This window comes from Rissa tridactyla, chromosome 4 (genome assembly GCF_028500815.1).
Source record: "Rissa tridactyla isolate bRisTri1 chromosome 4, bRisTri1.patW.cur.20221130, whole genome shotgun sequence".
Lineage (NCBI taxonomy): Eukaryota > Metazoa > Chordata > Aves > Charadriiformes > Laridae > Rissa > Rissa tridactyla.
The window spans coordinates 93,504,558-93,521,657 of record NC_071469.1 but is presented as its reverse complement, the minus strand read 5'-3'; the positions used below and the strand labels follow the sequence as shown (position 1 = coordinate 93,521,657).

Below are 17,100 nucleotides of genomic sequence, written 5' to 3'. Positions count from 1 at the left end.
CCCATTCACCCCCCCAAAAAGGAGCTGCGTTGCTTGCACAGCGCTCACACAGAAACTGCTGCTTTCCTGACGCATCGCGAGGACCATTGCGTGGCTCGGTTACAAGGCTCCGCAGACCATCTTTGGCACGGGCTCGGCTTTAACTGATGCCAACTGAAAGACTTCTCCTCAACGGACAGGAGGACAAATGCTGCGTCTGCCGCAGCTCACCATTTCTTAGCTTTAACTAATAATTTCTTTTGAGACAAACAGTTGCCACAACCAAAATATTCCTGCTCCAACTGCACTACATCGACACGTTGTCATTTTCAAGAATTCCAGTTACCGCTTCAGTTACCTTACAGCGACGCAGCGCTGTTAATACCTGTTTTCACCCCATAGATTTGGCAAAGTGGGAGGATTCTTCTGAGGAACAGCACGCAGGTGCCCAATACTCCCCCCACCCCAAATCCTTTTGCCCGGTTATAATTCTCATTGAGGTGCAGTAGAGATCCTCAAACACAGGTGATGGGAGCTTGTCAGGTTTGTAAAATATACGAGACACTGGATTTCCAAACCCCATAAAAGAGGCAGCCACCCGGGCGGGCAGTCGAGCGGCGCCTCTGCACACGGACAGGTTGGCTAAACATTTTGCGCCCGTCGGGAGACAGAGTCGTGCACTTTCTTGCTGTAACACCTTTATTGAACGCAACAAAGCCACAAGCCAGCCCGTCTCGCTGGGCAGAGGGTCTCTGGGTACAAGAAACGGCATTTCACGGGCAGCCCTGTCTCAGAACGGAGCCCAACCGCCCCCATGCCCCCGTCCTCCCTGGGGCAGACGCCAAGGCTCCCCGCTCCAGCCTCGGCGGCACAGAGCGCTCTGCGTCTCGTTCCCTCACTGTTCCATCCCTTTACCAGCTAACTTCAGCAAATCCAGGACCACACTTAGACCCATCCTCCGTAAACCATCAACCCAATCAACAGTAACGTCCCACTTTGTCAAGGAATTTGGGTTCGTGGAGAGGCAGAAGAGACCAGCACAGTTCTGCCGGTGTTCCCGAGGCAGCTGTAGTACAGTTACGTGAACCGTGGAAGCTGCCTCCCTGCTCGTGTTTACAGTTCTTCACTCAACTCCTTCTCCAAAGCACCTGAAAGCAGCAAAGCACACACCCCCCCAGCTTTAGTTTCACCGAGAGAGTTTTCTCACAGGGCGAAAGCTGAGACAGCGCCGGCATTGTGTGGGGCACCTGGCAACAAACATTCGCTGCACAGGGAGTTCAGCATAAGGACAAAGATTTGGAATTGTCTCTCTTAATCCTCAAATAAAGTGGGTAAACAAGCTTTTTTAATGCCTCCTTTGTTGACTGAGCAGTTTCACACCCATGGGACCCATCATTCAGTGAGCCAGAAGAAGAAAAGAGGAAAGGAATGAGAAGAGGTGCGCTGGCCCCCACCACCGGGCTGGAGGAAGCCCGTGGGCAGGGGAGCTCAGCACCGGGCTCACATCAGCCCACGCCCATCGTGTACACACCATCCTTCAAACCAGCCCCAGCTCCCCTGGGGAGAGAGCTGCCGGAAGGATCTGCAGGACAACAGACAAATAAAACCGATAGCCGCGCGGGGCACACTGGCAGACGCTGTTCTAAGCTTGTAAGTAACGGAGAAGCGGGAAGACTTCCATGTGGCTTCTGTAAATGCATCCCGAGATCTTCGAGGGAGCCGGCACACGCGCAGGAAAGGGACAGCTGTTTGGCAGAGGCTGCTTGGGTTTCCACGAGGCATTGGACAAGGCTCTTCACAGCTCTCAGAAGCCCTGGAACAAGACTGGAGGTCTCCCCCCAGCAGTTAATGGGTTAAAAGGAAACAGCAGCCTCAACGGAAAGACTATGGAACAAATGGGAATTAACAGGCAGTTTTGCCAATGGTAAACAGCAACGGGACAAGATCTGAGGACGGCAAAAAGTTATCTAGAGTTACCAATATGTTACTGAATGCAGAGAGTGCCTGGCTCAGTAAGATGATGCTTTAGCCAACACGTGCCTTCCAGCTTTAACACTTTCTGTTGATATAGAGAATCACTGTAAACCTCACTAAACTGTTTTCACGGTTAAGGACTTTGTGATAAATATGAAAAAGTACCTGTTTCCAGTTTGAACTGCTCTAGCGTTGAGTGGCCTTTTTTAGACTACTGTCCTCTAGATCAAAAAGCCCTTTGATAAAGTTTCTATTCCAACGCTATGATTTTGTAACCTTTCCTTTGATAAACTAGAATGGGCTCAGGTCTCTCACCCTAAATAATGTTTTCCAAGCTTTTAATAATTTACATGGCATTTCTCTGGATTTTTTAAAAGCCAGAGGCATAGTCATCGCATTCATCCACTGCAGCCACAGTGCCAAACGCAGCGGAGCCTTCCCACGAACGCCCGAGAGGAACGCGCTGGACCTTTACCCCGCAGTGTCCCGTTCTGCCACTTCCTCGGTGCGACGCTGCAGCCCAACATCCAGCGTTCCTGGTGTGTTTTCCCATACACAACCGTGCATCGATCTTACCCAGACCACGCCGGGCAGCCATCGCCAAGCTCGCCGGCTTTACCAGGGGGCATCTGTCTCCTTCCAGGTCACTGCTAGATCTTACACAGCCATGGACTGCTCTTTGAGGTGAATCTGAAACACGTTCAGCGACTGGCTATCGCCTTTCCGCTGTTAAATCTTTCAGTTTTCAATTTGTCCTCGTGGATTTTTGTATTGCTTTTGTTAAATCAGGCACTATACCTCGCAGTATCAACCCGAATGCCTTACAGAAGCCTAAGCAGCACATCAGTGTATTTTCAGATAATCTGGAATATAAAAATATCATTTCAGACTGATAAGATCTATTTTCCATAAACTCACATTAGCCGACCTCTCACTGACTTTAAGACCTATGTTAATGTATGACTATGTGGCCTGTCACCTTTATCCTTTAAAATGTAGCTAAATAGAATTTCCCAGGTCTTTCCCACTGGATTTTCCTTGGCTCAGATTTATACTCTTCTGCTAGACTCTTGTCAGGACGGAATAAACAGAAACTAGACCACCGAAGCAGCCGGGAGAGAAGGAGGGACAAACGTCGTTTGCAGTAGGATCTCCAAGAGCCACTTTGGCAACGGTGAACTCCAGGTTTCCCTGCCCAGATAATTCACCGTAAGAGACTAAACAATCGATGGCAGTGAAAAACGTCCTGTAGGAAGGCAGACCTCTGCGGGCACTTCTGTTGCACCTCTGCTCAAACACTGCACGCAAACGTGAGACGCTGCTGCTGGCAGCGACCAGCCCGTGCCCGCTGGAGGGGCGGAGGGAGTAATGCAGCCCCAGCAGTGCCCTCCCTTCCCAGCGACTATGCAGTTCCTTGGCCTTTGTTTTTAAGAAGGCAGAGTGTAACTCCACAGCCAAGAAATTCCTCTACACGAACTTCTGGAGAACAGAGTAGTTTCACGCAAGAGAGAAGAAAAGCCCGAACTTACGGGAGGTTTTCACAAACGAGACCCCAGCGTGTCTCTTCCCTTTTTGCTGCCATTCAAAAGGGTGATCAGCTTTGCTGTAACATTTGAGTTGGGAAGCAGTGTCAGAGCAGCGTTGTACAACTGTACACAATACGCTGCCGAAGGATACCAGACGCCGGAACACGAGTTCCCTTTCCTTAGCAGATCCCGAAGCCACAGACCAATGTGCTGGAAGAGAGGGACAGATTCATGCCTCAGTGCATGAAGCATACCTTACATTGTCTCTGCACTGTTGGAGGCCGACTACACGATTCACAAACACAGAAGAAGAGTGAAATACCCTCCTCTATTCCAAGACAAAAGCAGCATTATGCACAAATCCCAAATGAATTTCCTTTCCCTTTTCATTTAGCGAAAAGAGACAGGATTTATTTGGTTTTGCCCCCCATCTGGTGTACATTCACAGTGAGTAAGAATGAGTTTTGTTTCCAATACATGTGTTGGATCGAGACCTCAGGGAGAAAGAAAAATCTGCACTTTGTGAAACCACATGTCAGTTCCCATTTCTGGCATTGCCGCACGCAGCACAAAAGCACCCAAACAAAGCAGGATTCACGGTATAAATTGTTTCACAGAATATACATCTTGAAGGGACAAGTACAAATATTACAAAATGAACAGAATTGCTTTTAAAATACTTATATTTGTTTAACCGTTAAAAACAGACACGTACAGAAAGAGGTAGCAAAGCTAACAATTTCCTGCTGCCCCAATTAGTGTTGCCTGCATGCACTGGGAAAATTACTGCGGAACCGAATCTCCGGACATCTTTTCTGGAAAGGACTGTAGACAACTTGCAGTTTATTTCTGACAACGCTACGTGAAGGACTGCGGCAAATCCACAGGCTCATGAGCAGCTGTTTCACGTTGTCTGGCTTAACGAAAAGGCATTGAAAGAAAAAGGTTGTCTGTGGTTTACTTCAGAGAGCAAGAGAGGGGGAGAGAGAGAGCGCAGGAGCACGCACACGCGAGGGAGACCACACACGAATGTAAGAGGAGGCCGGGAAGTTGCACTTGCCCTGCCACCGCAAGAGGGAAGTACGACAGGTCCGTGGGTCCCAGAGTTAGGATGGAGTTCGGTATTAGCTTGGTCCCATGGATAGAAACATCACTTGACAGACTCAAAGCTAAAAGCAAGGCAGAAAAGATTAAGGGAAGCAGAACTCCAGGTGTTGCATGCATGCACGCGCTCTCTCACACCCTCTCTTTCCGGCTTTCTGAGGTCCCAGCAAGGTCAGCTCAAGAGGTTCTCCCATCCAACATGTAATAGCGATACATTAAACCTAAGACCAGTGCTCCGAAGATGGGGATTAGCCATGTTGACCAGAAACTATGGAGAGAAAAAACAAAACAAAAATACACACAACATAAACCAGAAGAAAGTATCAAGTTAATAATTCATTCAAGATGTTCATCGCTTATTACACGTCTGCTTTCATCTAGGGAACTCTCGGGACCTGTGTCCCGTCAGCCCACGGAGCAGCCGTACGGGCCGTGGCTCACAGGGCTGGGCAGCTCTAGCCCGGCCCCTGTGAGAGGCCCCTGCGCCCGCAAGGCTGGCTTATAAAATAGCAGCTGAATTCCTGAAGTTTCCAGTCGGGCACACAGAGAAACCAATTTGGGTTTTTTGTTGTTGGTTGGGTTTGTTTTTTTCCTTAAATAAGTCAGACTGTAATTTGTGCTATACAAACAGCCGAGTTGACTCAAGGATGGCAATTGCTACAGCTATGCCACAATAAATCTTCCTCACTCATAAACGAGAGGCCACAGGCTCACCTTCAGCAGCCTCCTTAGCAGAAGAGTTCTGCATCGGCTACGAAAGACTAGGGCCCTGCTCTGGCTGTAAGCACTCCTGGATTTTCAACTGAACAGGGGCGCTCATGGTAAAGATCGTCCAAAAAAACGCACATCACTGTGTTGCCACACAGAGTCGCCTGCAGCGACCACCCAAATAATCACTGTAGTGCACAGGGACCGCAGCCGCAGTTGTGTAACATGAACACGTGGGCCAAAAGTTTCCAAGCTGCAAAATACCAGGATGCCTGTTCTGCCCAGCGTGGAGCAAGGGACTTCTCACCGCCGGCTGTGTCTCCACGTCCGGCAAGGGAGGTGCACGCCCTGGCAGGTAACTCGGTGCGCTGCAGTTTGGCAACGTACTTTGGACTATCTGCTTGCGGGAAGGACAGTGCAGTAATACCCTCAGGGTGGTTTTTTCCCCTGCCCATTAGACTTAATGTGCAGTTCTACAAATGGAGAATTCTAACCCCTCAATTTCTTACGCTTATTTTAAGAGCGTACTATACCTTGCTTGGCCTGAGGATGTCATACTTGGATCCTGAAGGAGGAAAGAAGGAGTTAGCAGGGGGGGAAAAAAAAGAAGCATTAAACATGTGCTAATAAGACTACAGGACTGAACATGTGATTACAAATACAGAGGAAAAATAATCCTCCCTTCCTCTCCCAACCACCCTCTGTCACAAGCGCAGATGTTTCTGGTGATGTTTGCCCTCATCCTCACCTCCACATTCTTTCCATCAATCCAATCCCTCCCACCCAGTTCTCAACTTCACACTGGAACTTGCACCCCTCTCAAAAAAATGTCTTGCTCATTACCTCGCAAACCAGGCTGTTCGTCTTCTGTGCTGAGGATGGTAACTGGCACTCTGATACGGAGAGCCCTTTCACTACGATCCTCTCTCCAAACCCCTGCCCACGTCCCTGTTTGCTATCCTGCTGCCTGACCCCTGAAGTAAACAACCACAATGTTCCTCTTCAGTTCTTCCCTTGCACACAACCTGTCTCCAAACTTTTATACTTCTCCTTTCATGAAACTATGAAAATTTAAATACTTTTTCCAGTCAGCTGAAATTCTCATTTAGGCTTTCGTGAACTCCGCGATGGCTGTTGCTACTCTCCAGTTTAATCAATACCTACCAGCCAAAAGTCACCTTTTCTGCCCATCCTAAACAGAATTATCTCCATTTCTTGAGAGCTTCAGTGTTCACTTTTGTACCATAATACATTCAGCGGATGCGAAACATTGACACTTATTGTGGGGAGTTACCTCTGAGCTGCGTCGCAAGAGTATACATGTACAATTTTTTTCTTTTTTGTTGCTCCCCACTATTTATTTTTACATTGCTGACTTCTACCTCTTGCTGCTATTTTTAAATTATACTTGGGCCTGCTTTTAAAACAGATCTTACACACTGGAGAAAGACCTTAGCTGTACATAACTCATTGGACTTCCTCCTCAGTAGAGAAAAATATTTGAAAAAAAATAACTCATATCCAAGGGAGCTACTCGGATTATTACTTATTTCTATGCAGAGTTTAGGCATGTGATTCTGTTTATGAAATCGAGTTGACCCAAACAATAAATCTTAAGGTGAATATATGCATAATCACGCAGTCCTGCTTTATAACCAAGAGTAGGTTTTACTCAGCCTGCGTTATTCTTTCTATGGCTGACTACAGCAAGCAAACACTCCCAGGGCTTCAGTCGCCACTCTCTCTGTTGACAGCTTCCTTCTTGATTCCCGCTACTCTGCGAGTGGCCCTGCTTTGAACAACACCTAATGAAAGCCTTGTTGAAGGCAGAGCTGCACCGGGTCCAAGCCTTCAAGCCAAGCGAGAAGAGAAGCCAGCTGCAAGGCACATGTTTACCTCTCAGATGGGATTCTATTTATTACCACTTCCCTCTCCCCATCTATTTCAAAGCCATTTTTGCAACACTGTGCCCTGTTCTAATCCAGGAGTACCTGAGTTTTAAGCAACACCAATGATTACTAGGGCAGTTAACAGAGAAATCTTGTTTTACAGCCAACCCCACGGTGGCTGTGTCTGTCTCCTGGCTTGAATGCAACAACACTAACAGTTCAGTGGTCAGGACATAGCGAGTAATGCAAAAAAACGCTCTGTGGCTCAAGGTGTGGAAATAACATTGCTGATGTCAGGGCAGAGAGGGCACAAAAAACACTTCCAATTGCACACTGAGTGACTGCTAAGCTTCAGAGCAAACAAACAAAAAAAAGTATAATTTGCTTGGAAGATTTATTCATTACTGTAGTTTGCGTAAACATAAAGCCACAAGCTCCACAGGGAGGAGAAAAAAAAGAAAGAAAAAAAAAAAGGCATGTGACAACTTCTTTGTTCATTTTGTGACCATACCATCATCTCCACAGCATGAAATTAAAACAGAAAAGTAAAGCACTAATTGCTTACCTTAGAACCTTCTTTTTTACGATCGTGCTGTCAAGGAGGAAAAAAAAAGAGAAAAAAAGATAAGCACTGACTTCAAGAGAAACCTGCAGTCTTCATGAGGGAATTGTTCCGTACACAGTCCTCATCATAGGGGTAATTGCCCGGATTTGGTTTTCAAAGGAGTCATTCCTGCAGCGCCCAAAGGCACCATCTTTGTAGCATGTAGTTTGTGCCATGCCCCTGTGATCTCTCACCCTCCTGAACTCTAAATTACAAGGCAAGGGGAAGTTACGGTACTACCAGCTGAGGAAGGAACCAATTAGATTAGCTTCTTTAAGTGCCCCCAACTTAATTGTAGTGAGAACTATGTTCTGAATGGTGAAAAGAGAAGACTAATTTAGTTTTGTTTCCTCAACAGAGATCCTCTTTCCTTAACAGAATTCCTGGACAACAGAGAGACTGCCCAAAACCCTTAACTACTTACTTATTTTGCAAGACACATCTTGGTGTATGTGCTTAGTGGGTTACACAAAGGGGAGTCACACTTCTACACAGTCCCCTCGTGTTTGAAAGAGGCTGTCACAGCCAGCTGGTCCTTACCGGGTGGATCTCCCCTATGTAGTACTGCTGGAGCATGTCCCTGGCATCTGTGGAATGTCCAACATCTTCGAAGCTCTCTGTGGCATCTTTACCAGCTTGTTCGAGCAAAACTTCTTCTCCACCTGGATGCTGGAAGAGAAGACTTCAGGTGAGCAAAGGGCTAGATGCAAAAAAGGTACCAAGAGCGTCAGCCGCCTTCCTTCCAACCTCTTCTGTTCATCACAAATGCTTCAAAACAACATCATCAATAAAATCTTCCAAAGGTTCAATTGTCCAACCTCTGCTTCAGGAATTCACAGAGAACAATGTGTGCTGCACAGCCTGGAAGATACATTGCATAATAAAAATCCCTCCAAAGAGGTGAATCCCCAACATACACAGGGAAGCACAGCTTTGTCCCCCACAGCCGAGCTATCCCTTCTGTGATTCTGTAACAGATTTGGTCAAGAAAATAGTACGGGAGAAAGGATATCCTCATGTAGCTTTTCATGGGCTTCGCTGCATAGATCAGACTCCCTCGCTTGCAACTCCTGCATGATTTTATCAAGAACTTTCCTGAGGCAACTCGAGAGCTAGTGAAGCACAAGACAACACTGTCTTCACAGACACCAGTGGAGGAAAGCATATTCTACGTCTTCAGATACTATAAAAAATTAATAGTGTTTGTCTGACAGCCTCTCTCTACACATAACTGTTCAATGAGGAGTGGAGAAGAACAGAAGTTGCAACGACGAGAGCACTAAATCCCCAGGATGCTCCACAACAACACCGGCATTTCTGTTGGTAGCAGACGGTCACAGACAACTGTGAGACCAAGCGTTATGAACTGACAAAAAAACCCTGATGCGATTCTGTTTTCCTTGATGGGTTGGGCTCTTCTCTAGCACTGTCAATACCATAATTCTAGGAACAGATTGGCAATGGAAAGCGCTAACCACAAAGCTCGCAAAGCACAATCTCTTTACAGGGGGCGTGTGAACAAATAGTTGGGTTTGAACCATCAGCTAACCCAGTTAATCCAATAAAGTGGTCAGCCTTCTGAGTGCACACACAGGGACTAACCCAGTTTTCTAGAGCATCAGGCAACAAGCACTAAAGACACCAGTTTAGAAGATGAGACTTGTTCACTGCTGCCTGAAATGCCTCTAATGGCTACAAGCCTGGAACTGGAGAAGAGATATTAGACCAAATTTCAGATCAAAGGACTAACACACCTGTCTGTAATATATTTTTCCTTCCCACAGACACAGAACAGTTGCCATTGCCCCTCTTCCTTGAGCTTGTCTGGTTTTGCTGCCGAAAGTCTAAATATTCCCACTTGGCTATCACACCTCATACCAAACATACTCAGTATGGACATAAAAACAGTCCAGTTGTTTACTCCAGTGAGTTGCTGCAGCCAATTCTGTAATCCTCATATCAGAGCTCTGTATTCTGAATAAATCCCTTTATTGTCCAGGTATGTAACAAAAAATCAACGTGGAGCTTTCTCAGCAGCATGAAGGGCAAAGTCTGCAGTCCTAGGACACAGTTTGGTTATCAGTCAGTTATTAGATTGCCTTAGCTGTAAAGCCAAGTGAGGTTCCTCTCTGCCCATTCCCTCTGTGCCTGGCTACAGATCTTGCTGCCATTTCTCCCACACCAACCCTCGCGCTCACTTGATGTCAGAGGGAGTCACATCAGGGACTACTCTAGCAGAAAACCCATGCTCCAAAAGAAAAAAAAAAAAAAAAAAAGGAAGCGATTATCTGCTGGGGTGGCTCACTACAGAGTTGGATGCATGTCTCTGTTCGCGCAAGGGAGTCAATGGAAACACAGGCTGCAGCAAAACCACCCTTTAGATCATTTCTGCGCCCCCTGGATCACACTCTCGGGCTCGGCTGCAGTGATGCTGTATCTTGCCTATGCAAATTACTCAGAACTGTCCAATTTTCAGCTATTTTATAAGTATTTTTGCAAAGATCCACAGAAACCAGGGGATGAAAAACTGGCCATTTACTTTTAGACTTCTAGAAAAACTCCTTAGGGATGTGTCACCAGAAACCTCATTTCAGATGGAAAAATATCAGAACTGAATTTTAAGAAGACAACCTTGCTTTCCTAATTATCCACCCTAAAAGGGCGGTCAAAAACCTGCAGTAACAGGGAACATGCAGTGGATAAAAGCTTTCAGTGGCATCCAGTCTTTGCACATACAAGAGACAAGAAGAAAGGTAAAGTTTACTCCTCTTTACATCTTTGGGTCTGAAGCCTTTCTATGCACTTGCTAAATCCACAAGTAAGAAAAATAATTATTTATTCATGCACATCCGTCCTTCAGTATAATCACCAAGCCAAATGAAAAGAAAACTTAAAAATGTTTTGGCATATCGTATTTCTGAAAGGACTCCCTAGTCTAGACAACCACAACTGCAGCCAGACAATTCTTACCTTGTCATACCCGAGCAAACGTAAAACCAGACTATTTATACAGGAAGTCATTTACTCTGCCACAAAACTTCCCAGAGCTACAGCTCCTCCAGGAAAACATGAAAGCTGGAAGTGTTGCAAAATGTGACAAAAAAAAAAAAAAGTACTTCCAGAGGAAGTGATGGCTGAAAAATGTCTGTTTCTTTTCAGAAACAGACAAAAGTAAACAAGAACAAGAGAGGTGGGCCCAAGCACCAGTCCTCAGAAGTCTTCCTTAAAGCAGTAACAGAACCGGAACCTCCTTGTCACTGGAGCCTTCAGCATACACAACAAATAAAGTACACGTTGACCGCAACATCAGTAGTCTTGACGCACCAGTTCTGGAAGGATATAACCAGCACCACTGAGCAGAGAAAACAGTCTTACAAGTCTTACAGTCTTGTCATTTGGAAGTGAAAGCACAACAGCCATCGCCAGCATAAGGCACCCTCCGGAGTCCCTGGCCCAGGCAGGGCAGAAGGGAGGCCTGCCTGCTCTTGCCACAATCAGGAGATTTAGGGGGAGGAGAAAACCCAGGACTTCCTCATGCTCTGCAATACTCACAGCTACAGCAGGTACTCTCAAAAGCATCATTTCAGTGTGATCTTTGAATAAAGTTCTCCAAATTGGGACCAAACTGGGTCCAGAGAGGAACAGGAGAAGTAGGGAGTTGTACAACCCCATATTCACTCCAAGCTCACTTCAAATATGTTACTGATGCTCTAAGGTGGTGAACAAAGAAGGTTTGCCCTTGATGACTCACCTCCTAATTCGCAGCTCCAATAGTCCATCTTCTGTATCAGCCAAAGTTGTATTTATTCATGAGACCTCAGAAGATGCTCTGTCTGTGTAGCCTTTAGGAAGGGTATGGAGCGAGCCAGAAGCAGCAGCAGGTCGGAACCGTAGGCACGAGGCAAAGGCTTCTGAGAGTGCAACATGGAAACCCATTGCAGAAGGCGAGAGCCTAGAGTCGCCTCTTCACAAACTCCATGTGCCTGTCTGCATACGTCTGGCTGGCAACTGCTGTTACAGACCCACTGTAAACTACAAATGAGCTCAGAAGCAACACTAAGCTCTATGACTAATTAGATTGCTGGATCAGCTCAGACACAAGAGCATCACATTGAGGAGGGATGCAAAAGCTTTCATTCCTAGCCCCAGTATTAAAGAAAGCGAAAGAGTATTACCCAGGAAAGGGAAGAGTGTTACTGTGCAATAATAATGAGCCAGTACTAAACTAGCCAGAAAACAAGGCCAAGCAGCCACCTAGACAAATGGCGTCCATCAGCCACACACCCTTCAGAGCTTGTTTTAACATACAGAACAGGTTTCCCTGAAAACATCTTGCAAAGCTGGAGCAAGTCAGTATGAGCAAAACCAGATCTCTGACATTCCTCCTTCTCCCTCACAGAGTTCTGGTTTCAGATACACCAGAGTACGCAGGAATTAAATGCAGAAAGACAAAGAAAGGTATTCAATATTGGTTTCTTGCTGCTGGTACAGTAAGGAGGTAAGAATCTAAAACTCTGCAGACTCTTTGGTGTGAGCAACCATCTGATACTTCCCTCCTCTTCGCTTTCATCTCTATGATAATGCTATTAACTACCAGCTCTTCTGAGCACAAACCCTACCTTAGCCTTGTACTTGCCTGGAAAGACTCTAACTTCTGTTAGAACCATATAATTTTAAAGAGGAGCTCTCAGTAGCAGAATATTTTATTCTTTTCAAACATAGTTTGAACAACATTATACTTGAAACCAGCTGACCAGTTTGGGATACAGTTGTCACAACCCAGGCTCATTCCACTTGGAAACCAGTTCAAATAGATTTCTAGTCACACTTATCAGGCGATCAGAAGCAGCAGCACGTGCCAAGACACAAAACTGTGGTGGCTGCTGTATCTTGTGGACTCAGGTAACAGACAAAAACGTATACTGAAGAGACATGTATCTCCAAACTCTTCTAGTCCTGCGACAAAATGGTGATAAATTATGTTCCTCTATGATAAGAATGCTTGTGAAAACGTCTGTTACAGATTGGGCACAAGTTAAAACCCACAGATTTTAATACCAGTGTGGTGAGGGCATAAGTGTGAGCAGTACCAGAGCTCAGAGAGCCTGTTGGGGAGGTAGATGTGCCTTCCTCCACTTCCTCACTCAACGTTCACACCTACCTGAGCAGCCAGCCCTTTTTGCTCTGGCCAAAGTCTACACCTGCTTTTCTAGACTACCGCAATCAGGAATAATAACATGTATTCTGGTGGTCCGATTACCTAGATTCAGGAGAAAAATACACTATTGCCATAAGGCTATCTCAGATTTCAAATAATCACACTTCGTTTCAGGCACTTACAGGCTTTCTGAAGCACAAGTGATTGCAGTCTCAGACACATCCATGAAATGTCAGTTGCTGTCTTTGCACGTCTCCTGCATTTCATTCATGTTCTTATAGTTCAGTAGAATTTTGCTATGTGATAAATGTCTTAATTGTTACTCCTATTACACAGTAAATAACAAAGTAAATTGAAGTTTAAACTGATCCATTCTTCACACAACATTCAGACTTTGAGTTGGCCAGCTAATGGCTGACCTGCTGTACCTAGTTTGCAGGAATCACAAAGCAAAATTCCACAACCTTTTAGCAGTGAGGCTTCTTTGAGATTACGCCATCACTCCAAGGTAACGCTGCAGTGGAACTCAGCGATCCTGTTCAAATAATCTGTGACCAAAGGCCAGAAAAGGCAACAATTAGATACTGCTTCAGTGACTACACAGGATCAAGGGGAAAGAGTACCTGCTGAAACCCCGATAGCTGCAGTTACAGCAACTCAAAGCTCCAAGGCAGAACAGTTTATCAGACAACTGTAACTTTTAAACAAGACAAACACTCCTGGTTCCGATCAGCTACACATTGTTCCCCTGTCACTCGAGTGATTACAGTGGGGTAACAGATATAAAGTGTATTTTTGCCAATAAATTAGGCCTTGATCTACGAGTTTCACTATGTCAGTGAGGGGTGTACATAGCAGAGTGTTGTGTCAGCCATGCTGGCACAGTTAAAACAGTAGCCTTATTCTTCTTCCTTTCCCTAGTCCAAGTAGATCTTTTTCATGTGAGAAAAACACAAATGGGAAAAAGGGCTTGGAAAGGGCAGCGTGAAATACCATCTCAAGGTAACATTCAGGGCAGTGCTAAAACTGGCTTGCTGGGGGGGAGTGAAGCGTTCTTCTGGGCTCATTTATAATACTGAAGGTGTCCCAGGGAGCACGTCCCAGATGCTATCTTACACAGAATGCCGAGATGAAGACTGTGACCACCACGCAGGATCCATGCTCTGAAACACTGTGTCATTCACACTCGGGTAAATATCTTGAAAACATTTTTCTAACTCTTAAGTCAGAAAGGTGATAAGCAGCAACTATAATTGGAACATGGAGGCAAGCATAAGACAACACACTTTCTGCAAGCACAGTCCCAATCTCCAGCTCTTTTTGGCTCTTCCTAAACCCACAGTGTTTTGTTATTTAGAAACCAGCAGTGAACTGGTTTTCCGCATTTTTGCCTGGTCTTCCCCTGAATCTACTTAACCTTCTTGCATCCAGAACAACCTTTGTCAAGGAGTTTCACTGGTCTGCTCCCTGTTGCGTGAAGAAACACCATTTGTTTTGAACCTGGCTCCAGCCAGCTTCTCTGATGCCCCCTGGTTCTTGTACTAGACTTCAAGGTGCAAACATGAAAGATTTCAGAAACTAGTGGAGTAACAAACATTCTTCAAAATACACCCGTCATCCTGCCTGTTTCATATGATCAGCAGAAGTAGCTGGGCCCACAGCTTTCTACTCCACTGCGCGCTCTCAGGAATTTGATAGATGCCAGATGACAGGTTTGGCCTAGTGCCAGGGAACCCAAACACTGGAGGGGGCGTGCAGGTCGAAGGAGGCAGTCAGCTGCTCAAAAAATCCTCACGTACCAGCTGGAAAACTCCTGGTCTTGTGAACTGACCCTGGAACAGGAATCCAAGTACCTTACTTCTGCTTGCAGCTCCACCATTTAAGAGCTTCTTGAGTTAGAGTCACACTCAATATGATTGTCGTCTGCTTCCCACCCTGACTACAAGCTCTTTACAGTACAGTTTGCATCTTGCTGTAGATGCATGCGACTAAGTGTGCAACAGGTCCCTCACCTCAGCCGGACCTGTGGGCTCTCCTGTAAAACAAACAGCTGAGCATCAGCTGCTAGTTTCTTCTCTGTCCCACGTACTTTTCTTTCCAGCGTACTGGGTTCCTAGAGTCTCTCTCAAGTATCAAAGACCCAAGAAGAGCAGCTGCTCAGCAGGCAGCTTTTCAGATCCTGCACCTGACGCAGAGACATCTGCAAACAGTGCTGGAGAACCAACAGCAGACACTGGTGAGCAAAGGAGCGAGCAGCCAGGATCCATTTATGGTCCTGTGAGAGCAAGATTTTTCATTACAAAAGCTATAAACAGTGCAGAACTGGCTATGGCAAAGGCCAGCTCAAGCCACCGTAGTAAAAGACACTCCCTAATTTGTTCGCTGAAATACCTTAGAGGCTCTCTTAAAATAAACGGGGGGAAGACTCAAAGCCCAAGTCAAATTCTGAATGAAGCGTCATGATGCTGGATCCAATGAACAAAATCGGTTGCGTCCAACTTTATAAAACTGAAAGTTACACAGAAAGCCACTACCTCCAGCTGTCAGGCCGCTGTAGAAAAGCTGCCAGGTTATCGTTCTCTCCTCCAATCTGATAAGCCTCTACACGTCACCAAGGTAGCTTTGTCATTATATGTTATGACTACAGAGCAGACATGCTTTAATCGTATATGCCTGGAGGAAAATCAGAGTTTAATTTGGACAAGCAAACCTAGCAAGCAGCAACAGGCATCTTTTCAGTGAAGCGCCCTTCTTTTAGAGATAATTCAGACTAACTTTCTTGCATTATCCTGTAGATGCTACAAAGGGTTTGGTGTTTTTTTAAGCTGGGATAAGAGCCGTTTTAAATTTTACCATTTCTTCCTACTCTATTTTCATCTCCAAACACTAATGATATCACTCTCAACCTTCACAAAAACAGAAGTCAAAAGCATTGAGTCTAGAAGCAATTTTTGTCCCCCACATTGAAGAGAACTGGAGATTACGCAGCAGAGATTGCACCCTTTCTGAATCACTCGTGCACGGTCACCTCTGGGAAGGCATTAGTGCAGCAGATGCTCACCTACTGAATCACCATGACTCTCTCCCTTAAGTTCTGGGGTGTCCCTGGAGATGTCACATGTAAACTACTGCCAGCACGACACCATTTACCCTACAAGACCAGAAGTGCAGTAACGTGGCTCAAGGAGAGCTGCACCTCCTACGTAAGGCATGCCTGAACAGATTTTGTCAGAAGACAGAAGCTGACTCCAGCGAGTAGAAGCGCAACCCCTGCCCTCAGCTGGTCTTTGCCATGACTCTCCCGTTTCTCGCAGGTGTCTTTGAGCGGGGGCAGGACTTGCAGATAAGCCGCGCCGGTGGCCAACGGACCACCGGGTCTCTTGGGGACCCTCCTCGGGGCTTCTGGACCCCTCCCTCGGGGCAAGGGGGATGCCGAGGTCCCACAGCCTGAGGCTAGAGCCCTGCCTCAGGAGCCCCCCCGCCCCCAGGCCTACTCGTCTCCTCTTCCCCTTGTAGCCTCCCCCGTGATCTCTGCCCGCCATGGCACCCCTCCGCCCCCTCTACTCTTCCCCCTCCCAGGCCCTCCCCTCCCTTCTCAGCCCCACACGCCCTCCCCGCTCCCCTCAGCCCCCAGCCACAAGGCCCTCTCCTCCCTCCTTCAGCCCCCCCAGGCCCCGTCATTCCCCCCGGCGGCCCCTGAGGGGACAGGACGGGACCCCGCCCCGCCCGGCCTCACCTCCTCCAGGAAGCGGGTGACATCGTAGACACGCCCGTGGATGACCAGCCAGGCCTCGCGGCTGGAGTTCCGCTTCCCCACCTCCTCCAGCGTGAAGACGGGCCCAGCCTCCGCCGCCGCCTCCGCCGTGCGCTTCCCAGTCTCCGTGCGCTCCCCGGACTCCATGCTGGCCGCCGGTACCTTCGCGGAACGATGGGCCTGTCCCACGGCAGCCGCCGTAGTGATGGCGGCCGCCCCCTACAGCTAACGGCCCGCGGCGGCTCCCGGCCGTGTCCGACGGCCAATGAGGAGCGAGCGACACCGGCGGTGGGGTGACGTCTGGCACTGGCTGCAGCCAGTGGGAGGGCGCGTTGCCAGCCGTGGGCCAATAGGGAGCGGCCAGAGCGCCAGGGCGGGAAGGCGCCGGGTCTCACCTCACCTCG

The 17,100-nt window shown here is 47.2% G+C and overlaps 1 protein-coding gene across 5 annotated transcripts; it reads right to left on the bottom strand.

Annotated features, from left to right (window-relative positions):
• Positions 1-676: 676 nt before the first annotated feature.
• On the bottom strand, positions 677-16,968 carry LOC128908541 (cytochrome b5). Of its 5 annotated transcripts, XR_008465989.1 has the most exons (8): positions 16,679-16,966; positions 8,325-8,453; positions 7,746-7,772; positions 5,825-5,856; positions 4,195-4,851; positions 3,483-3,689; positions 2,752-2,816; positions 691-2,643 (listed from the first exon to the last, which is right to left on the bottom strand). XR_008465989.1 is itself a non-coding variant. In XM_054198937.1 (6 exons), the coding sequence occupies exons 1-5, from the start codon at positions 16,841-16,843 to the stop codon at positions 4,761-4,763; spliced, it is 444 nt and encodes a 147-aa protein (XP_054054912.1). In that variant the 5' UTR covers positions 16,844-16,968; the 3' UTR covers positions 677-3,689; positions 4,722-4,760. The 5 variants fall into 5 exon arrangements, 2 of the variants coding, with proteins under 2 accessions (XP_054054912.1, XP_054054910.1); XR_008465988.1 differs by having other exon boundaries at positions 691-2,816; XM_054198937.1 differs by having other exon boundaries at positions 677-3,689; positions 4,722-4,851; positions 16,679-16,968.
• Between the last annotated feature and the right edge of the window lie 132 nt (positions 16,969-17,100).

Coding starts and splice junctions, on each gene's coding strand:
- LOC128908541 (XM_054198937.1), bottom strand. CDS start 16,843: ATGGAGTCCGGGGAGCGCACGGAGACTGGGAAGCGCACGGCGGAGGCG. Junction 7,773..8,324: donor ACATAGGGGAGATCCACCCG/GTAAGGACCAGC, acceptor CCTCCTTGACAG/CACGATCGTAAAAAAGAAGG. Junction 4,852..5,824: donor ACATCCTCAGGCCAAGCAAG/GTATAGTACGCT, acceptor TTCTCTCCATAG/TTTCTGGTCAACATGGCTAA.